Source organism: Dictyostelium discoideum (assembly GCF_000004695.1).
Source record: "Dictyostelium discoideum AX4 chromosome 4 chromosome, whole genome shotgun sequence".
NCBI classification, from domain to species: Eukaryota; Evosea; class Eumycetozoa; order Dictyosteliales; family Dictyosteliaceae; genus Dictyostelium; species Dictyostelium discoideum.
Window position 1 is genome coordinate 2,562,613 of NC_007090.3, and position 22,500 is coordinate 2,585,112.

At 22.9% G+C, this 22,500-nt stretch overlaps 9 protein-coding genes and 1 non-coding gene across 10 annotated transcripts; 2 read left to right on the forward strand and 8 right to left on the reverse strand.

The window, feature by feature from the left end:
• Positions 1-53: 53 nt before the first annotated feature.
• Positions 54-476, reverse strand: DDB_G0284873 (hypothetical protein; the record flags this gene model as incomplete). The annotated part of the gene is made up of 1 exon (XM_634804.1): positions 54-476. The coding sequence occupies one exon, from the start codon at positions 474-476 to the stop codon at positions 54-56; it is 423 nt and encodes a 140-aa protein (XP_639896.1).
• Positions 477-924: 448 nt separating this feature from the next.
• Positions 925-998, forward strand: tRNA-Phe-GAA-11. The gene has a single exon. It is a non-coding gene; the product is annotated as a tRNA-Phe (tRNA).
• A 61-nt stretch (positions 999-1,059) lies between these two features.
• Positions 1,060-1,395, forward strand: DDB_G0284875 (hypothetical protein; the record flags this gene model as incomplete). Its single annotated transcript, XM_634805.1, has 1 exon — positions 1,060-1,395. One exon carries the CDS (start codon positions 1,060-1,062, stop codon positions 1,393-1,395), a length of 336 nt encoding a protein of 111 aa, XP_639897.1.
• Positions 1,396-2,101: 706 nt separating this feature from the next.
• On the reverse strand, positions 2,102-3,342 carry DDB_G0284877 (hypothetical protein; the record flags this gene model as incomplete). The annotated part of the gene is made up of 3 exons (XM_634806.1): positions 2,102-2,247; positions 2,972-3,118; positions 3,321-3,342. 3 exons carry the CDS (start codon positions 3,340-3,342, stop codon positions 2,102-2,104), a joined length of 315 nt encoding a protein of 104 aa, XP_639898.1.
• Positions 3,343-3,956: 614 nt separating this feature from the next.
• Positions 3,957-4,244, reverse strand: DDB_G0285037 (hypothetical protein; the record flags this gene model as incomplete). The annotated part of the gene is made up of 1 exon (XM_634807.1): positions 3,957-4,244. The coding sequence occupies one exon, from the start codon at positions 4,242-4,244 to the stop codon at positions 3,957-3,959; it is 288 nt and encodes a 95-aa protein (XP_639899.1).
• Positions 4,245-4,699: 455 nt separating this feature from the next.
• Positions 4,700-8,547, reverse strand: DDB_G0285093 (hypothetical protein; the record flags this gene model as incomplete). The annotated part of the gene is made up of 4 exons (XM_634808.1): positions 4,700-4,762; positions 5,135-5,189; positions 5,393-5,506; positions 5,594-8,547. 4 exons carry the CDS (start codon positions 8,545-8,547, stop codon positions 4,700-4,702), a joined length of 3,186 nt encoding a protein of 1,061 aa, XP_639900.1.
• A 359-nt stretch (positions 8,548-8,906) lies between these two features.
• On the reverse strand, positions 8,907-9,628 carry ubcB (ubiquitin-conjugating enzyme E2; the record flags this gene model as incomplete). The annotated part of the gene is made up of 3 exons (XM_634809.1): positions 8,907-9,230; positions 9,329-9,424; positions 9,602-9,628. 3 exons carry the CDS (start codon positions 9,626-9,628, stop codon positions 8,907-8,909), a joined length of 447 nt encoding a protein of 148 aa, XP_639901.1.
• Positions 9,629-10,541: 913 nt separating this feature from the next.
• Positions 10,542-15,087, reverse strand: DDB_G0285045 (EGF-like domain-containing protein; the record flags this gene model as incomplete). The annotated part of the gene is made up of 6 exons (XM_634810.2): positions 10,542-10,780; positions 10,889-12,814; positions 12,890-13,891; positions 13,957-14,253; positions 14,335-14,622; positions 14,700-15,087. 6 exons carry the CDS (start codon positions 15,085-15,087, stop codon positions 10,542-10,544), a joined length of 4,140 nt encoding a protein of 1,379 aa, XP_639902.2.
• A 742-nt stretch (positions 15,088-15,829) lies between these two features.
• On the reverse strand, positions 15,830-16,614 carry commd2 (COMM domain-containing protein 2; the record flags this gene model as incomplete). Its single annotated transcript, XM_634811.1, has 3 exons — positions 15,830-16,287; positions 16,402-16,479; positions 16,548-16,614. The coding sequence occupies 3 exons, from the start codon at positions 16,612-16,614 to the stop codon at positions 15,830-15,832; spliced, it is 603 nt and encodes a 200-aa protein (XP_639903.1).
• A 588-nt stretch (positions 16,615-17,202) lies between these two features.
• On the reverse strand, positions 17,203-22,051 carry abcC8 (ABC transporter C family protein; the record flags this gene model as incomplete). Its single annotated transcript, XM_634812.1, has 2 exons — positions 17,203-21,513; positions 21,581-22,051. The coding sequence occupies 2 exons, from the start codon at positions 22,049-22,051 to the stop codon at positions 17,203-17,205; spliced, it is 4,782 nt and encodes a 1,593-aa protein (XP_639904.1).
• Positions 22,052-22,500: the final 449 nt, after the last annotated feature.

Below are 22,500 nucleotides of genomic sequence, written 5' to 3' on the forward strand. Positions count from 1 at the left end.
TTTTTAAACGCGGCTTTAAATTCAATTTAAATCCAATTTAAATCAACTTTTCTTTAAATTTGCTTTAAAGGTGCATTTTTCTTTGCTGTGGATTTAATTAGTTTACATCCTTCATTTTCTATTACCCATTCTATTTCTGTGAGTGATTTATACCAATCGAAATCCGTATACATATTTTTTGGTCTTAGAGTGGTTATAAATTGTCCTTTTAATTCTGCATCGAACATATTTACAAAATAGATTACTGTACTAATACTGTCTGTGAGAATTTTGAATGTATTATTACTTTTGATTAAAACATCTTTTTTGTCCAAACTTTTTTCTAAATCTTTTTTTATTTTATCGTCTGGTTCGTGATTGATGTTTATGACGTATTTGAATTGTTTTTTTTTTAATTGAGTTTTATCCACAATTTCGCTTATTTTTTGTAGGCATTTGTGTTGCTTAATATTTGTGGTGTTGTTTGTGATTTTCATTTTATTTTCTTTCTATTTTTTATATTTTTCTTTAAAAAGTTAAAAATCTGGAAATTTTCTGATTAACTTGGTTCCCAGGTTTTTTTTTTTTTTTTTTTTTTTTTTTTTTTTTTTTTTTTTTTTAAGTCTTTTTTATATGAAAAATGAAATAATCAAAAAAAGAGATTGTTGTTGTTGTTTGTTTTTTTTCGATCTGATTATTTTTTGCTTTTTTTTGAAAATTTTGCTACGCAAAATTCTCAAAACGAAACAAATAATAAATTACAATAAAGTAAAAAGATGGCTTTTTAAGATAGTTTATTTATTTATTTATTTGTTTTTTAAGTCTTTTTTATATGAAAAATGAAATAATCAAAAAAAGAGATTGTTGTTGTTGTTTGTTTTTTTTCGATCTCAAAATTTATCCCAAGGAATTGAAATACGGCGATCATTACAAGAATCCCATAAAGCCTTAGTAGCTCAGTTGGTACGAGCGTGAGACTGAAGATCTTAAGGTCGCTGGTTCGATCCCGGCCTGAGGCAAATATTTATCAAACATTCAATAAAAAGCGCAAGTTCGATTCTCGGTCACTTTTTTTTTAAAATGAAAACTGGTCAATATTATAAAAAACAACTAAATCATACTCAATCACCAAACCGTGTGAGATACAACACAGCAATACCCAAAGTATTCAAAACATCAACAGCATTTCTCACCAAAAAGGTAGAAACACCCTCTTCAGATTCTTCTCAAGATCACTTCCAGGTATCAACCACGAAAGAGACACCAGATGCAAGATCTGTGGCCACCTATTCAGAGACCCTTATTCTCACCTCTTCACTCTATGCCAAGATATCCTTGATATTGAAAAAACCATCATATCAACAGTTAAAAAATTATCATTCATCAAAATCCACAGATGGTCAATGGATACCTTAGACATATCAAAATACAACAGAACTGAGAGAATCTTCCCCAATCTCATAGGAATAATAGCACACCAATTATGGAAGATAATCTGTCACAAATTGTTCAACACTGATGAAAGCAAACCAGAGCCAAAATTCGAACAAAAGGTCATAGAAACAGAATTACTAAATCTCATCGAAACTGAAAAATTCATCACACTAAAGAAAATCAAACACGACGAAGCAATACTAAAAAACACCAATCAAGATCTTCACAAATACAAATTCAACAAAGCCTGGCAAACCCCAGCAGCTCCGAACCCTCTTCCAATTTAAGTAGTAGTAAAAAAAAAAAAAAAAAAAAAAAAAAAAAAAAAAAAAAAAAAAAAAAAAAAAAAAAAAAAAAAAAAAAAAAAAAAAAAATATAATATAGTTTAAAAAAATTAATACAATTGAATAATAAAAATAAAACCGTTTAACAAACACCGCCGAAAAGACAAAAGGACATTCCTTGAAGGTCTGATCACAGGTAAAAAAAAAAAAAAAAAAACAATCACCAAACCGTGATAACAAAAAAAAAGGCCAAATAAAAGAAAAAAAAATCATTGATCAAATTAAAAAAAAGATTGGAATAAATTTTATTTTAATAATTTAAGCCATTTAATAGTTGGTATTATAGAAATAATTTAAATGATAATGAAAACAATTTAAAACACCTTTAAATGTGTATTTGGACATCAATACCAAGGATAAAGATTAATTAAATGAGAATCTGTATTTGTTTGAACCTTGTTACCACTTTGTTGTGTTTGATTAGACATTTGATTTAATGATTTGAAACTTCTTTTGCTTGATTTAACATTACCTAAAGATGAAATTGATTCTTTTACATAATGTTTTGTAAAATTAAATTTTTTTTTTTTTTTTTTTTTTGTTAGTTTTTTTTTTTTTTTTAAAATTCAAAAAAAAAAACTTTTAAAATTTTATTCTTATTGTATAACATTTTGAAATATAAAAGAAATTAAATTGATATTGAATTTGTATTTGAAATGGAGTAGTTTAGAATTTTTTTAATTTCATATTTATACTTTTTTTTTTCAATTTTTTTTTTTCTCCTTATGTATTTTAAATTACTATATTAGATATTCAAATTGAATATAAATCAATAATTTTAAAAAATCGCCTTTAAATAATTTTATTTTTTCAAAAAATCTTCTCCTAAATATTTTTTATTTTTAAAATCTAAAAAAAAAAAGCAGATCCTTGGATTTGTAATCATCTCTATTGGGAAAACAAAACTAATCCCTATATAAGATTGGATAAAAGAAAAAAAATTTAGTTTAAGATGTAGAACTCACAAATAATTGATTGAAAATAAAAAAAAAAAAAAAAAAAAAAATTTCTATCATGTTTGGTCATATTGGAAAAAAAGCTAAATCTTTGGCCAAATAAAAAAGAAAAATCTTTGATCAAAAAAAAAGAAATTAAATTTTTTTAAATTTATTTTATAAAAAAATATTGGATAAAATTTTATTTAATCAATTAAGACTTTTAGTGTTTTGTATGATACAAAAAACACCTTTAAATTTGTAATTGGACATCAATACCAAGGATATTTGCAGAAAGATCTATTAAATGAGGATTTGTATTAGTTTGAACATTGTTACCACTGTGTTGTGTTTGATTGGATAATTGATTTACTGATTTGAAATTGTTTTGGCTTGATTTAACATTACCTAAAGATGAAATTGATTCTTTAAAAATGTTGTTATGTAAAAAAAAAAAGTTTTTTTTTTTTTTTTAATTTTTTTTTTTTAATTATTATTTAATTCAAATTTTAAAATTTTAAACTTACTGTATAACATTTTGAAAAATTAATGGAAAAGTTGGAATTATTGTAAATGTTTTAATTTGAATTGAAGTGGTTTACAATTATTTTTCATTTCCTATTTATACTCTTTTTTTTTTTTTTTTTCATATTTTTTTTTTTCTCAAAACATTAGTATAATATTATATGCAAATACTAAATACTAAATAAATAACATAGATATTCTATTATCAAATCGTTAATTTTTTGTTGATTTTTATTTTAAAAAATCGCCTTAATTTTACAGATTTAAAAAATCTAACATAAAAAAAGGCATATATTTGGATTTGTATTCAACTCTTAAGTGATAAAAATTCGGGATTTCGCGCCATGACAAGTTATTTTAATAAATGATATACTCCGCAACAAAGATTACGTAAACAAAAATAAAAAAAATCCATATTTTACACAAGCGTAAAAAAAAAAAAATTACAATTCAATTAGGAATTAATTTTTTTTTTATAAAAAAACCAACTGCCATCTTCAAAACTTTTAAAACCCAAAAACACTGGGTGATATTTGAAAAAAAAAAAAAAAAAAAAAAAATTGTTCTTTTTAGCAATAAAAGGAAAAAAAAAAATTGTTCTTTTTAGCAATAAAAGTAAAAAAAAAAATTCTATTTATAAAAAAAATTATTATTGTATAAAAATTTTATTTAATCATTTAAACCATTTAATGGCAGATACTATATAGAAAAATTTCAAATGATACCATTAAAATCACCTTTAAATGTGTAATTGGACATCAATACCAAGGATATTTAGAGAAAGATCAATTAAATTAGAATCTGTATTTATTTGAACATTGTTTCCACTTTGTTGTGTTTGATTGGATAGTTGATTTACTGATTTGAAGTTGTTTTGGCTTGATTTAACATTACCTAAAGATGAAATTGATTCTTTAAAAATATGTTTTTGTAAAAAATATTTTTTTTTTTTTTTTTTTGTTAGTTGTTTTTTTTTTTTTTTATTATTTAAATCAACTTTTAAAATTTTAAACTTACTGTATAACATTTTGAAAAATTAATGAAAAAATTAAATTGATACTTGTTTTAATTTGTATTTGAATTGAAGTGGTTTAAAATTATTTTTCATTTCCTATTTATACTCTTTTTTTTTTTTTTAAATTTTTTTTTTTTTTTTTTACTTATATTAGCATAAAATAATATCCAAATACCAAATACTGGTAATTAAAACAATTTAGATATTCTATTATAAAATCGAAAATGTTTTGCTTATTTTTTTTTAAAATAATCGCCTTTAAATAGTTATAATTTTACAGAATTTTTTTACTAAGAAATGGTATAAGATTAAAAAAAAAATTCTAGATCCAGCAAATTATTGATTTTTAAAAAAAAAAAAAAAAAAAATTTTGATAAATTTTAAAAATAAATACATTAAAATTTAAGCCTTTAAGGTGAAAAGTAATTTATGCTGCGCAAGTGGGTTGTTGTAATAAAAAAAAATCTTTATTGTTCAAGAGCTAAATCCACTAACAAATAATAAAATAATCTAAAAAAAAAAAAAAAAATCTAAAATAAAAAAATAAATAAAAAAAAAAAATTCGATGAAATTTTATTTCATTTTATCATTTAAGATATTTAATGTTTTATATTATAGAAATGATTTTAATGATACCATTTAGAGCACCTTTAAACTCGTAATCCAATACCAACACCAAGGATATTTGCAGAAAGAAAAATTAAATCTGTTATTTTTTTAATTTGTATTTGAATTGCAGTGGTTAACAATTTTTTATTTCCTATTTATATTCTTTTTATTTTTTTTCTCCCTATATGTTAGTATAAAATAAAATAGCAAATACCTAATTAATATATTTTACTTAGATATTAACAAATCGAGAATTTTATGTCAGATTTTTTTTTTTTTAAAAAAAAAAAAACGCCTTTAAATAAACCACTTGCACCACCTTTTTTTAAATTAATTATTATCAATAATCTACAAAAATAAAATAGATAATTAATTAAACAATATTAATAATTAATAAATAATTATTAATATTATTTATGATAAAATACATTTCTTTCAACAAATCCCAATATCATATGTAATAATAAAAAAAAAAAAAAAAATCTTACTTAAGAACTGATATGCAATACTAAGAATTCAGAAGTCAAATAATAACCAATAACAATAATTACCTTAAGATTTGCCAAAACTTCAAATTACTTTCCACAGAAAGTTTACATGTTTTTAAAAAATAAATAAATTTATTACACCCATTTAACTTTTCCTTCAAAATAAAAATGAGATGACTGAATAAATTTATCATTATATTTTATTTCAATTAATTATCTTATCTTATTTTATTCTATTTTATTTTAGAGTTTTTTTAAAACTACCATTCATTGAGAGATTTAAAAGAGGTAGCACCATTTGAACCCTCCCATCCAATATCATTATAAGAAAATGAATTCATATCATTTACTGCAGAGTCGTGGCTATAGTAATATTGTCCTTGAACTGTTAAGTTTTGGCTATTATCTGAACTACTACTAGCAGTTGAGCTACTATAATTTTTTTTTACAAACTCTTCATTATTTCTTTTTTTATATTTTTTGAATCTCTTTTTAAAAGTTCTTGATTTTCCATAATTTTTATTGGTATTACTATTATTGCTAAAAAATTTAAAAGTTTTTTGATAAGGTTTGAATCTATTGTTATTATTATTATTATTATTATTATTATTATTATTATTATTATTATTATTATTATTATTATTATTATTATTATTATTATTATTATTATTATTTTTAAAGCTAAATTGTTTTGAACGGTTTACTTGGTAGTCTTCCTCCAAAAGCTCTTCATCAGATGATATATCATCATCAGATAATATATTATTTATTTTTTTCTTTGCTAATCTTGAATATTGTGATGGTGAAAATTGTGTTGATACTATATCATCTGTAAATTCATTATTATTATTATTATTATTATTATTATTATTATTATTATTATTATTATTATTATTATTATTATTATTATTATTATTATTATAATTATTGTTGTTGTTAGTTTTAAAAGTAGATCTTGATGATGGTGCTTGAGTATTTTGTATTGGGTCATCAATAAAATTATATATATTATGTTTGGATTGTTGTTGTTGCTGCTGTTTTTGTTGTTGTTGCTGTTTTTGAGAATATTGAGTACTTTCTATAATATCAATATTTTTTTTATTTTTATTTTTATTTAATAGATCATCTATATAATTTAAATCTGTTGGTTCAATTTCATCCTCTTGAATAGTTTGAAAAGAGGTTGTAAGATTGGTATCAGAGTTGAAATAAGTAGTCTTCTCTAATAAGCCAACCATCTTTAAACTATCTTTGAAAGTTGAAAAGAAATTACCCTTTATAGAGTTAATTGTAATTCTTTCATTTTTTGAATGAGGTTTTGCAATTGCACCAATGTAAATACCATATGACAATAAATCCATTCTTAATGATAACTCGTTATTCTCCACAAATATTAAAAGTGAAACAATCTTTGAGTAGTTAATTTCAAAAGCTGTAATTTCACAAACACTACTACTATTGCTGTTACTACTACTATATAGATTATTATTGTTTTCAGTAATCTTTTGTGATATTGGTATCTTTATATGGTTTGAATAGAATCCAATTTCACTTTCCTTTACAATATATTTCTTTATTATTGTAGTTTTACCAACACTAATAGAGTTTGACTTTATTTGAAATAATGAATCCTTAACAAATGGTGATATTTTAGTAGCAACTACTGATGACGAAAATGGTAGTTTTTTAATTGGTGATATTGGATTAGTTGTTGAAGGTCTTGTATTTATATTTATATTTTGATTGCTATTTGTATTTGTATTTATAGCTGTAGTAGTTGTGGTGGTGGTTGTTGGTGTAGTTTGTCTTAAATTTTTAAAACTAAAACCACTATTATTTAATGTATTTGTTGGTAATGTCGGTGATTTTCCTACCATTATTATTGGTGCTTTGGGTGTAATTGGTGTTATTGGTGTTATTGGTGTTGTTGGTGTTGTTGGTGTTGTTGGTGTTGTTGGTGATTTAGCTACCATAACCATTGGTACTTTGGGTGTAATTGGTGTTATTGGAGTTATGATTTGTGGTATTTTGTGTGTTAATGGCACTAAAGGTATTATGGGAGTTATTGTTGAGGTGTTTGAAAAAGTCCTATTTGTTATTGGTGTAGCTGTAGTTTTTATTGGGGTTTCTATTATTGGTTTTGGTAATACTTTTTTAATAAAAGGAGAAGATTTCTTTAAATTATTATTATTATTATTATTATTATTATTATTATTATTATTATTATTATTATTATTATTATTATTATTATTATTATTATTATTATTATTATTATTATTATTATTATTATTATTATTATTGTTGTTGTTGTTGTTGTTGTTGTTATTATTGGTAGTATTATTGGTATGATTGTTGTGATTGTTTTTATTCTTTTCAATATTTTCTAAAGAGTCCAATTCTAAAGAAACATGTTGTTCAATATCAACTTTTAAAACTTTAATGTAACATAGTGGACATTCTGTAAATAAGTTATCTGGTAAACAATTTACTGTGACCTTAGATGTAGGTGTCTCTTTATCATTTTTTAAAGAACTATCATTATCCAATTCTGATGAAATATCAAAATCGAATTCATTAGAATCATCTAATTGATCATTTTTGCTTCCATTATTATTATTATTATTATTTTTATTATTATTTAAGAAAGTACCACTATTATATCTTTTTATAGTATCTTCAAAAACCAAATTATCGAGATCTTCATCTTCATCTTCAATAGGTAGTGTTAGGTTTGTTGCTGTTTTACTTCGAAAAACAATAGGATTTTCACAAACATTTTTAATATTATCATTTTTACTATTGCTATTTGAAAGGCATACTCCAGTAATATCGTTATTATATGAACTATTATTATTGTTGTTGTTGTTTATAATGTTATTATTGGTATTTGTGCTGTTATTATAATGATTACTATTATTATTATTATTACTATTATTATTATTATTATTATTAAGTTGAATGTCTAAATGTAAATGTTTATCTTGTGTAATATAATTTTTGTTATTATCACTATGATCGTCAATGCTATTGTTCTTACTATTGTTAACTTCAAAGTCAAAATCGAAATCTAAATCTTCTACAATTAAATTTTCGTTATTATTACTATGGTTTGTTTGGTTACTGTTATTATTGTTTTTTATCTCTTCTTCATCTTCATCGATAATAGATATTTCATATCCAAATTTTTTTTTTATTGGTGATTTAGTATTTGAATACATCACATTATTGTTACTTTTTAATTGGTGATATTGATATAAAAAAAAAAAAATAAAAAAATAAAAAAAAAAAATAAAAAAAAAATGAAAATAAAAAATAAAAAATAAAAAAAAAAAATAAAAAAAATAAAAATAGAACAAAGAAATAATTTTTTTTTTTTTTAATGTTTTTTTTTTTTTATTTATAAATATACATATCCAAAAAAAAGAAGGAAAAAAAATAAATAAAAAAAATAAATAAATAAATAATTGGTTTAAATTTAAAAACCAATAATTTTTTTTTTTTTGTTTTTTTTTTTTTTTTTTTTTCTTAATTCCCTTTCTATTTCTATCTTCTCACATATACCATTAAAATCGCGTTTTTACTTGGCATATTTTTTAGTCCATTCTTTGGCGGTTTTATTGAATGCATTTCTATCAGTTTTGAATTGTTGAGCGATTTCAGTTTCCAAAGGATTATCTGGGTTTGGATCAGTAAGAATTGAACGAATTGTTGTAAGAACATCAAGAATCTTTAATTGAGGACTCCATGTTGAGAATACTTCTGCACAAATTGCTCCATCAGATGTTTTAATATTTGGATGATAGATTTTAGTTGTAAATTTTAATGTTGGTGGTTTGAATGGATAATCAGCTGGAATATCAATATCCATACTAAATACACCTTTTTCGAATGGAGATCCTTCCTAAAGAAATTTTAAAATTTTAATTGAATTAATAAATTTATTATTAATATTATTTAATTTATTTTTAATTATTTATTTCTTATTAATTTAAAACTTACTGGTCCTTGAACAGTTGCTTTCCATTTTTGTAAATTATCATCTACAAGATGAGCTGAACACCATGATGGTGGAGTTTTGAGCATATCGGTGATTTCCTAAATAATTGAAAAAAAAAAAAAAAGTAATTAATATAAAAAATAAATGGTAAATAGTTTAATATTTTTTTTTTTTTTTTTTTTTTTTTTTTTTTCATATGTCCACTTTTTGTTTTTTTTTGTTTTTTTATTCTATTTTATTTCCTTTTTAATAATGTTTATCATTTTAAGACTTACTTTTTGTAAACGTTTGTGAGCTGCCATTATTTTGTTTCTGTTATACAAATTATCTATTTATTAAAAAAAGTTTTTATGTGTTTGTGTGTTTGTATATATATAAATAATATATGATAATAAAACTATGCGAATAAAGTGGTGAAAATTTGTGAAAAAAATTAAAAATTAAAAAAAGTGGGGTTTAAAATTTTTTTTTTTTTTTTTTTTTTTTTTTTTTTTTTTTTTTTTTTTTTTTTTTTAAAAAATTAAAAAATTAATTAAATTGAAAATAAATAAATAAAATTATTATATATCTTTAGAAGTAAACTATACTAAAAAAATATATAAAATTTTTTTTGTGATTGAGAATACACCAGAATAAAAGAAAAAAAAAAAAAAAAAAAATTAATTTAATTTTATAAAAAAAAAAAAAAATAAATAAAAAAAATAGAAAAAAAAAAAAAAAAAAAAAAACAAAAAAAAAAAAAAAAATTAAATTTAATTTAATGATTTTCAAAAAAAAAAATTATAAGAAAAATTTTAGAATGTGACAGTTCTTAAAATAGTTTGCAAAGATTTTTTGTCATATGAAAAAATATTACTTTTTTTTTTTTTTTTTTTTTTTATTTTATATTTTTTGTTTATAGTTGTTTTTATTATTATTAATATTATTATTATTATTATTATTATTACTATTATTATTATTATTATTATTATTATTATTATTATTATTATTCTAAAATAAACTAATCCAAAATAAAAATTAAAAAAAAAAAAAAAAAAGAAAAAAAAATATCCAAAATAAAAATAAAAATAATTGTGGTGAAGTGTTTGTTATTTGCAACCTTTTTAAAGAATTTTATTTTATTTTAATTTTTTATTTTTACAAGTTATTATTATTTTTATTTTAATTTTTATTTTTATTTTTAATAATCTATTTTTATTTTTTTTTTATTTTTTATTATTTTTTTTTATCCATATGAATAGTTTTATTTCTTACAAATAACCTAAATTTAGCATCAGTCCTGTTCTTATGTATACAAAAAGCAATTGAAATAATTATAACAGCAGCAAAACCAACTGAACCAATAATAATACCAACAAGTTGAACAGTTGACAAACCAGATTTACTATTGATATTTGAACAAATAGAGTTATTGTTATTTGATGCTGATTTACTATCGATTAATATAGAAAAATCTATATAAAAAAAAAAAAAAAATTAAAAAAAATAAAAATTTTTTAAAAAAAAAGTTAGAACCCCAAAGTTTTAAAATTCAATAAAAAAAAAATAAAAAAAAAACATACCTGGATCAATAATAATTGAATCACTATAATATGGTAATTGAATACCAATATAAGTTTGAGAAGATGCAGCATTTGTAATTAAATTCATTGATGAATCTAATAAAATATTTGAAATTGTTTGAACTGTTGAATCTACGATTGCCCTCTTAATGAATCTACCATATAATGAAACAGTATCAACTTGAAGTTTAATATAATTTGAAATATCATCATCACTATCACTCGTTACACCAAACTCTTTACTTGAACAAATATCATCACTTTTAGAAGCTGATATTGATGCAGACATAATTAATTGTAATTGATTTAATTTACTTGAGAAATCATAATTTGAAATATCGATTGTATATTTTATACTTGATGGATTCATTACCAATTGTTGATTTGCAAATTTAATAATTGATTTCTCTTTAAACCATTGTAATGTTGCTGTGATTGTAGTTGTTGTATTTGATTTTGGTATGGTGATATTTGTAACATACTGATTTGTATTACTATCAATTTGATTATAAACCCATTTTTCAAATGTATATGTATTAACTATATTTGATTGAAAATCTAATTCTCTTAATGAAACTAATGAAATTAATGATTTAAATAATATTGTTTCAGTGTTTGTTTCATTATTATTATTACCACCACCACCACCAATTACTGGAATTTCAGTTGATGGATTTGATGTATTTGTACTTGGTTGTGGTACAATGATGACTTGAGATGTACAATCAATTCCAACCCATGGTGAATAACAAATACAACCATAGTTTTCTTTACAATATCCATTTTTTGAACCACCACATTCTGGTGTACCAGCACATGGAATTCTTGGTTTTATTGGTGGTTTTGGTGATGGATCAATAAAATTATAAACTACTGGATAAACTGTAAATTCATTTGATTGATTAAGATTATTTAAACTTACGACTTTGATAATGAATGGGTTTGTAGTTGGTTTAATATCATTAATTATTATTGATGTTGAATATGATATAGTTGGTGTTGAAACTTGTGGAAATACTAAATTACCATCTAAATATTTTATATGAACTTTATAATCAGTTTGAAAATGTTTACCAATAATTAATAATTTACCACCACTTGATGTAATAATTGAAACTTTTGAAATTAATAACTTTTTAATTAATGGAATATTTGACATATAATAAGAGTTTGGTGAAATACTCATTAATCTCTCACTTGAGTAACCACCAAAATAACCACCATTATTAATTAAACCATAAACACTAAATAGTATATCAGATTGGTACCCGAATCCATAAGGAAGATCAATTTGGCATTTATAATCAATTGTATTATTATTAACAATAGTTTTAATTTCTGAAGTATTAAAAATACCTTCAAGTTGTTTCGAAGTAGCATAAACTATTGGTAATTGATCAGATTTCAATCCACTTTCTGGATCAGTTACTTGAAACTCGAATAATAAAGTTTGACTATTATCTTGAGATGAGACTACTCTTGAAGATTGGAATGATAATAATACTGGTGGTGTTTGATCTTGATAATCATCACAATAAATTGTTATCTTATTAATAGTTGGGTCACCAAAATAATTAATGAAAGGATTCGAAGGTGCATCAAAACTTTTAGTCATATAAAATTCACATGAATAACCTTGTTTATCAAACAATTCAATTTCAATAATTGAATATGATTGAGTTGCACAAATATCTGGAATTGTTACAATGATATCATGCTGTCCTAAAAATTCATTACCACTAATAATTGTATTATTTGATAAATTAATAGTATATCTTGAGCCATCCATATCACCTCTTACAATAACATGACCATAATCAAATCCATTAATTTCATCTTGAATTGTAACTGACCATTTAATTTGATTTGGATTTTGTGATATACTTTTATCTATTGTTTTAAAAATTGGTCCATATTGATCAAATCCTTTTTTTAAAAAAAATAAATAATTAGTATTTTTTTTAAAAAAAATAAATAAATAAATAATATTAAAAAACTTACTTGATGAAGTTACATATAATTGATTCGATGCTGGAAGTAATTGACTATAAAAGTTTGTATAAATACTTCCTAGTTTAATATTATAATTAAAGTAACCAGTTTTAACATTTGCAGGTACTCTAAATTCAACTTGAAACAATTTAATTGTTGAATTCCATTTTGCAAAACATTGTTTAGATATTCTTCCATTTAATAATTTAAAATTGTTTAAAAAAACAACCTCTAGCTCAACATTAGTTTCTGTAACATCTGTAAAATTAAAGTACATTATATTATCAATTGATTTGTTTGTGGTGTTAAGATTATTATATAAAAATGATACATTTTGAATGAGGTATATATTATATATATTAAATGCAGTTGCATCATAAACAAATTTTGGGGGAATTGAAGAATAGTAACTTGGTTGACTTGTATAATATGGTGAACTTTTTCCACTTGAACCACGAATTTCAATTGTACCTACACCTGAATTTGTATTTTCGTAAACAAATTCATACATTGATGGACCATTAATACCATCACCTTCAACTAATGATCCATATCCATATGGTTTATTATTAATTGTAATAATCCCATTTACAAAATCATCACTAGGTGCAATTCTAATTAAATAACAATTTGAATCTAAAATAATCATTTCATAATGTTTCATTGTTGGTGTCGCATCATTTAAAGATACAAGATCTGGAGGTAGATTAAGAGGGTTTAAACTTGTCATACCATTATATGGAGTTATAACAAATGTATTCCAAGAACTACTCATTAAACTTAATAAGAATGCTACCTTAAATGAATATTTATAGTTTGTACCACTCTCAAATCCAAATGGCCATGGTAAAACTGATTGTATATTATCGATTGAAAAACTATAATCAATAATATCGAAATAAATGGATGAGTTAAAATATACTGTAAAATATGTCATATTATTAAATGTACCCAATGTAGTTTTAAGAATGTATATCGTTCCACTTGGAAAATAAGTTTCACTTGATATTGCTTTATTAATTTAATATATTAGTAAAATATACAAAATAAAAAAATAAATATATAAAAATACTTACGAATAGATGATAATATTGTAGAGTTAATTTCAACTAATGAGGAGCCATATTGTGAAACTACTGCAATTCTCTCATTTGTACCAAAATTTTGTAATGCTCCAAAATACACAGTTCCATTATCATTTTGATAGAAAGGTAACGTTAAAATACCTCCACTTGCTCGATATAAGAAAATTAGAGGATTAATACCTGTATAATTTGCAGTTATTGAAATAACATTTGAAGCAAAGTATGAAAATTTTTGAAACATAGGACTGTCTGGGTAATACATAACCTGATTATCTGAATTACTTGAATCTAATAATTTTTTTTTTTTTTTAATTTATTAATATGTGTATGTTAATTCTGATAATAATATTAAATGATAATAATATTTACAATAAAGATAAGATGATGGCACTGTAAAATTAAATTGGTAATCAATAAAATAAATTGAACAGGTAACATCTTGATTGAAAATTGTGATATTTAAGGGTCTTAAGATAATATATGTTGCTTTATTTGAATCTGAATTAACTAAAACTGAATAACCATTTGTTGATATAATTAAATTATTTGATTTATACTTTAAACCGCTTAATATAACATATCCACTATATGCTGTAGGATCAAGATCTGCTAATATATTTGGAATATACTTTATTTTTATTGAATTCATATCATATACTAAATTAAATAAATTAATATTTATTTTTATTTTTTTTTTTTCTTATTTTTTTTTTTTTTTTTTTCCTTAAACATACATTCGCAATTAAAATTAATAATTGTTGACGCATTAATTAAACCTAAATTTGAAGTTAAAGAAATTGAATTTTGACCATTTGGTACATCTGAGACTAAAATTTTATCAATTTGAGTTATTTGATCATTAAAAACCTTTAAACTTGTTATGGATAATGAACTGTCACTTGAAATTGTAAAAAGGCCACCAGTACCATTAGATATCACAGAACGAATAAAGAAATCAAAATTACAAGTATTTTTATTTGAATCTATTGGATATTTATTGTATGTCAAAAATGATGGATCTGATACATCTTTTACTTCAATTGATTGACCATTTAATAAATTAATTAATATAAATTGAAAAAATAATAAATAAATAATATATTTATTATTATCTCTCTTCATTTCTTTATTTGTTTCTTCACTTTGATTTTTATTTTATTTTATTTTTATTTTATTTATTTTATTATTTTATTTTATTTTATTATTTTATTTTTTTTTTTTTTTTATTTTTTTATTTTTTTTTTTCTTGTGTATGAAGTAATGATATTTTTAAAGATATTTTTTGACGGTTTGTTTTTTTTTTGATTTTTTTGTTCAACCCAAAGTTTTTATATTATTGGAATTGATTTTTTTTTTTTTTTTTTTTTATTCGATTTGGAATATTTTTCATGAGTTACGATTATTTTATTGCACAACACTCTAGATTTTTTTTTTAATCAATTTATTCGTTTTTAATTAAATTAATTCATTATTTTTTTTTTTTTAACATTTTTTTTTGGTGGCAGGGTTTAGATTTTTCTAAGATATTTTTTTTAATCAATTTCTGAAGGTTGTGTGAAAGAAAAAAAAATATTTATAATTAATGATCTTTGGAAGGATAATTTTTTTTTTTTTTTTTACTATAATATTTTTTTATTTTTAATAATTTATAAAAATAGTTTTTCTCTTTCTTTTTTTTTTTTTTTTACCTTTGGTTAAAACATATACAAAAAAAAAAAAAAATTAGTTAAATTTATTGATTTTTATTTTATTTTTAATATTCAATTAATTGGAGTTATTTTGTTGGTATCATATTTTTATTTTTATTATTATTATTATTATTATTATTATTTTTTTTTATTTTTTTATTTTTTTTTTTTTTGATTTATTTAATATTTCTTATAATTAATCTATTTTCATAAGTTCTAATTTCATTTAAAGCAGATTCCAATTCATTACATAAATGTTTTAAATTATTTGGATCAGTTTGTAGTAAATGTTCAATTGGATTATCAGAACCACATTTTGTAATTAATTTTAATAAATAGATTGGATTAATTGATGAACCTAAACTACGATTAGCTATTTGAGTATCTAATCTCCATTCTAAATTTTGATAATGATCTAAATGTGGATAAAACTCTTGTAATGTATTTCTAATATCTTTTCTATTATCAAAATAACTCTCTCTCAATATTTCTATAACTTCATCGCTTAATTTAATTGGTGCTAATGTATCATTAAAATCATTTTCATTTAACATAAATCTTGTACATTCTGAAAATAAATATGTAATTGAATCAACTAAACTTTCAATTTTATCTGCTGCTATATTTAGTTTCTCTAAAAAAAAAAAATAAAATAAAAAAAAATAAAATAAAAAAAAAAAACATATATATATATTAATAATTAAAATAAATAATATATAGATATATAATATTATAACTAATTACATACGTGATGCTCCCATATATAATTTTTTATTTGAACCTTTTTTTATAAATTCTAATGCAATTTTACAAAATTCACTTATGACTATATTGGTTAAAAAAAAAAAATTAGTATTGACAAAATAAAAAAAAAGAAAATAAAAGTTATCATACTTTCAGCTGATAATGATCTTAATGATGATAAATCTTGTTTATGTGTATTATCTAATTCTATAATCATTTTTTTTTTTTTTTGAGTTTATTTATAAATATATAATTTTGTACAATGAGAGACTGAAAAAAGTTAAAAAAATAAAATAAAATTAAAAAAAAAAAAAATCAAAAAAATCTTTTTTTTTATTTTTTTTTTTTTTTTTTTTTCTTCTCCTTTTTCTAAAAACATAAATAATAAAAAATAAATTCTAAATGAATTTATTTTTAAAATATACAATTAAAGAATCATATAATTTTAAAAAAACAATAAATTGCACACTGTGATTTTTAGTGATTAATTTTTTTTTTTTTTTTAATTTTAATAATAATAATAATTAATTATTTTTGCCAATTTTATTTGGGAATGGCCATTAGACAATAAAATTATTTTATTTTATTATTTTTAACTTTTTTTTATTTTTTTTTATTTTTATTTTAATTTTTATTTTATTATTATTTTAATAATAAATTAAAAATAAATATTTATATATTATTTATTATTATTATTATTATTATTATTATTATTATTATTATTATTATTATTATTATTATTATTATTATTATTATTATTATTATTATTATTGTTATATTATTTATTATTATTATTTATTATTATTTAATTTGATTCATCATCATTATCAATATTTTGTTTTGATTCACTTGCTTTAACTAAACTATAATAAATTGAATCTTGATTTTTTAATAATTCAGAAGGAGAATCATATTCGATTAATTCACCTTTATCTAAAACCATAATTTTATCACTATCAGCGATAGTTCCAAGTCTATGAGCAATTGTTAAAACTGTACAATCGGCGAATTTAGTACGAATGGTTTCTTGAATTAAAGCATCACTTGCGATATCTATACTTGAGGAAGCTTCATCCAATACGATGATATTTGCTTTCTTTAAGAGAGCACGACCAATTACCAATAGTTGACGTTGACCAACACTGAAATTATCACCACCATCTTGAACCATAGCATCCAAACCACCATCTAAATCTTTGATTGCTTTCAAGAGATGAGCATTCTCAATGGCTTCCCAAATTTCATGATCATCATATTGATCGAATGGATCGAGATTGTAACGAACACTACCGGCGAATAAAACTGGATCTTGTGGAATGATAGCCATACGACTACGAAGTGGATTTAAACCCAACTCGGTGATATCGATGCCATCGATTTCAATGGTACCACGTAATGGTTCAACCAAACGGAAGAGTGCTTGAGTTAATGATGATTTACCTGCACCTGTTCTACCAACGATACCAACTTTAGTTTTTGGTTCAATGGTACAATTGATACCACGTAACACTGGATCTAATCCTTCACGATAAGTTAACCAAAGATTCTTGAATACTATCTTACCATGTGATGGCCAACTCATTGGTACTGATTTATCATTGAACAATGGTGCTTCTGATGGAAGTAAACAATATTCTTGAATTCTTTCAATTGAAACTACACTATTCTCAAGATCACATGACATTCTAACCATCCAATTCATATTACCAGTGATTGCCAATGCGTAGGTAATCACTAAACCAGCTGTACCAGCTTCAATTCTTGATCTTGCCAATACTGTATATAACACTGCGCAACTTACTAAACATGCACCAAGGAATTCCAAACGAATGGCTAACCATCTATTTGAGGAGATATTGATATAGTAACATTTTTGATTCTCATCCAATAGACGTTCATTCTCTGTTACAAATCTTGCGACATCCTTGAATGCTCTAATTGTAGTTACACCTGCTAAAGTTTCACTGAAATGAGCATAGATTGGTGATCTACTAACACCCTCTAAACGAGTTAATTCTCTTGAGGAATTTAAATAATACTTTTGAATGAAATAAAATAATGCTCCAACTGGCACCATTGCAAGTATAATGAATGGTGATACCCATGCAATTACAATGATTGATCCAACCACTTGACAAAATGTATTTAAAAACATACCCAATGTACGTGCAATCGATTCATCAATAGTTAATTGATCCTTTGAGAAACGATTTAAAATTCTTCCAATTGGTGTTGTATCAAAGAATGACATTGGTGAAAGAATGACTGCTTTAAACATTTTCTCATGGAAAAGTTTTGAACCTTTAATTGAACCAAATACCATTGAGAATGAACGTAAAAATGTTGCTGCAATTGTACCACAACTAAATGCCACATAAATACTAAGATAATATTTTGCTTTTTCATTATCTTCAACAGTTGATGATGATGATAAACTAATACTACCACTACCACTACCATTACCATTACCACCATAACTATTTGTCCAAATTGATATCCACCAATTTGCTAAAATTGATAACAATTGTGTAAGAACATAGAAACCAATTATACAAGTTGCTAATAATACACCAATAGCTTTGAAATATGAAAGATATATTTTGAATGAAACTTTACCCTCTTGTTTAGTTTCAACTGAAATGATTTTATTCTTATCTTGTGGTTTAGCATTAACAGTTGTAATTGGTTTTAATGAAACACCACTACCACTGTTATTTAATTTCTTATTAATTGAAGTTGGTAATTTCTTTAATAATCTTAATGGTTGTTTTAATACTGATGATTTCTCACCCTTTTGTAATGGTGTTTGAATATTTTCACCACCATCAATATCAATATCTTCCATTAATTCTCTTTCATCTTGTTCATCTTCTTCTGGTGTTCTAGTAGTTTGTAAAATACTACCAGATGCAATATCATCACCATCAATATTTCTATTTGATGATGGTGATGGTGATCTTGATCTTGATTTTCTTAAAACTTTTTCTAATAAATTTTCATTTTCACCTTCCTCTTCTTCATTTTGTTCTTCATTATTTTCACTTTCTTTATTATCGCCACCACCAATTTGTTCATTACTATCAGATGATTTATCAGGAGCTTGTTGTTGTTGTAATTGTTGTTGTTGTTCATCATGTGACATTAATTCAGTGAAATGACTACCAGCTTCGATTAAAGTATTGAAATCACCTTCTTCAACAATTCTACCATCTTTCATTAAAATGATTCTATCGACATATGGTAAATAATGAACAGCATGAGTTACTAATATTCTAGTTTTATTACAAAGTATACCATCTTGATTTGAGAGTACATTTTTAAAGATAGCTTTACCAACATGAGCGTCAACTGCTGATAATGGATCATCGAATATATAGATATCAGCATTGTTATAGACTGCACGAGCTATTGAAACACGTTGTTTTTGACCACCTGATAAATTGATACCTTTTTCACCGATTTCAGTTTGATCACCACCTGGTAAAATTTTAATATCAGGTTCAAGACAACATGCTTGAACCACTGATTGATATTTATCTTGATTTAATTCTTTCGCGAATAGGATATTATTCTTTAAAGTGGCATTTTGAATCCAAGCTTGTTGACTAACCAATGCAACTGAACCATTGACAGCAACGGTACCCTTGGTTTTATCTAAATCACCAACTAAACTACTGACAATACTTGATTTACCTGAACCAACTTGACCAACGATTGCAACTAATTCACCTTTTTTAATAGTTAAATTTATATCATGAAGTATTGGTTTATTTGGTTCCCATTCCAAGGTTGCATTATCGATTTTAACTGCAATACCTGGTTCATTGATATGATGTTCAACAACATTTGGATCTAAATCTTTCTTTAGTAAGAATTTTTGAAGACGTGCAACTGAAACCGATGCTTCAATGATTGAACTAACTACACTTGGTAACATATTGATTGGGAATTGCATAACATTGAACAATGATAATGCAGGGAAAGCTTGAGTTGCTGATAAAACTTGACCTGTTAAAATGTAAACTGTAAAAGTGGAAACACTGACAAACACTGGACTCATTGACCAAAGCAATAATGAAAAACCTTGAATATATTTAATAGCTTTCATTACGTCCAATTCTTTATTTCTAATTTCATTTACATGATCCATGAAACTTTGTTCCCAAGAGTAAAGTTTGATCACTTTAATTCCATTCAATACTTCATTGACTGCTTTAGTACGACGATCTTTTAATTTCATTGATATGGTTTGTCTCTTTTTTGCTAGATTACTAATTGCTAAATTGATTGGAATCATTACCAACATAATACCTAACCCTGCGAAAACTGATGCATTCAAAATACGATATAGAAGGACCAAAGAGATTGCCAATTGTAATGGTGCTGACCAAATCATATGTAGGTATGGACAAAGATCCATAAACTTTTGAGCATCAACCGACATGAGATTAACAATCTCACCAATGGTTGTACCTTCACGTAATGATGTTTTCAATGCTTTCTTATAGACTGCTGTCACAACTGCTGAACGTAACCACATACCAACTCTATAACAACGATGGAAATATTGATGAAGTAATAATGATTGAACCACTGGTGCTAAAAAGTATAACAATGCATAAATTAAACCATCGTATGTATCTTGACTACCATCTCTACTCTCTACAAAACCCAATACCCTTTTCAATAATGTTGGACCAACGAAAATCAATAAATCTTGTATAATCTTAAATAATGCTGCAATGTAAAAATGAGGTCCAAATGCTTTTGCTAATGCCCATGGTAATGATGGATTTGGTTTTTTTAATTGTTCTTCCCATGCTTTTTCAAACTTTTCACTTAACAAAATCGATTGATCAATCTCTCCCAATGTTGGTACATCCGATATCTCCAATGCCTTCTTATGTCCTTTTACCAATACTGAATTTATCCACCAAAATGTTAATCTTGAGAATAAATTGGCATTAACTTCTTTTGAAATCTCATTCTCTTCTAAATTTTGATAACTTTCTAAATTGTCAAAGAATAAAACACTTGTAATTGATAATATTAATATTAAACAATATCCAACAAAATATGAAAAATATTCTAAAAATCCAACATTATAAATTGATTTCTATTATAAAAAAAAAAATTATTTATTAATATATATATTATATATTTATATTTTATATTTTACTTACTCCAGCAATTGCAAGTGTTAAAGTTCTAAGTTTAACAGTTGCAACAAAGAATGCAAATACCCAATATAAACGAATTTCCCATGAACGTGATTGACCTTTTTTCATTTCCAAGTAAACTAAACCTAATGAAACTGTCCATTGTACTACTGTTACCACTGAATATAAAATTTCAAATGGTTTATTATAAATTGAAACGATAACAATAAAGAATAAAATCTTCCATGCTACTAATAATATTGAAACAATAACCTCCAATTGTAAAGTTTTTCTCCATGTTTGAAAATCTTGAGATAATTGTTTTAATGTAAATAAATCGGGTTTCTTATTTTCAAGGTAATATAACCTTTTCATACCAAATATTAATAAATATATTGCTGGTAATGTCATAACAACTGAATCTTCAAAGCATTTTGAAAAATCACCACTATCATTATGCCATACTGTAAATGGTTCATCACCACAAAATCCCATTTTTTTCTTTGTGTAAGTTTTTTTTTTTTTGATTTCTTTTTGTTTTTATATAAAAATTGTGGTGTGTGATTAATTTTTTTTTTTTTTTTTTTTTTTTTTTTTTTTAAAAAATTTAAAAAAATATTCGTTAAAAAAAAAAAGAGAAAAAAAAAATTATATATATTTTATTTTAAATAAAATTATACATATAAATTATTTGTTGGAACACAAATCCTTTTTTAAAAAAAAAATAATAAAAAAAAAAATAAAAAAATAGTTTTAAAAATTCGTAAAAAAAAAAAAATTGATTTTTATTTTTTTTTTTTTTTTTTTTTTTAAAATTTTTTTTTTTTTTTATATTTTTTTTAAAATTTTACAACAAATCTAAAGATCTGTTATATTTATTGTGTTTAAATTATTTTATAATTTTGAAAAATAAATAAATGTAAAAAAAAATAAAAATAATAAAA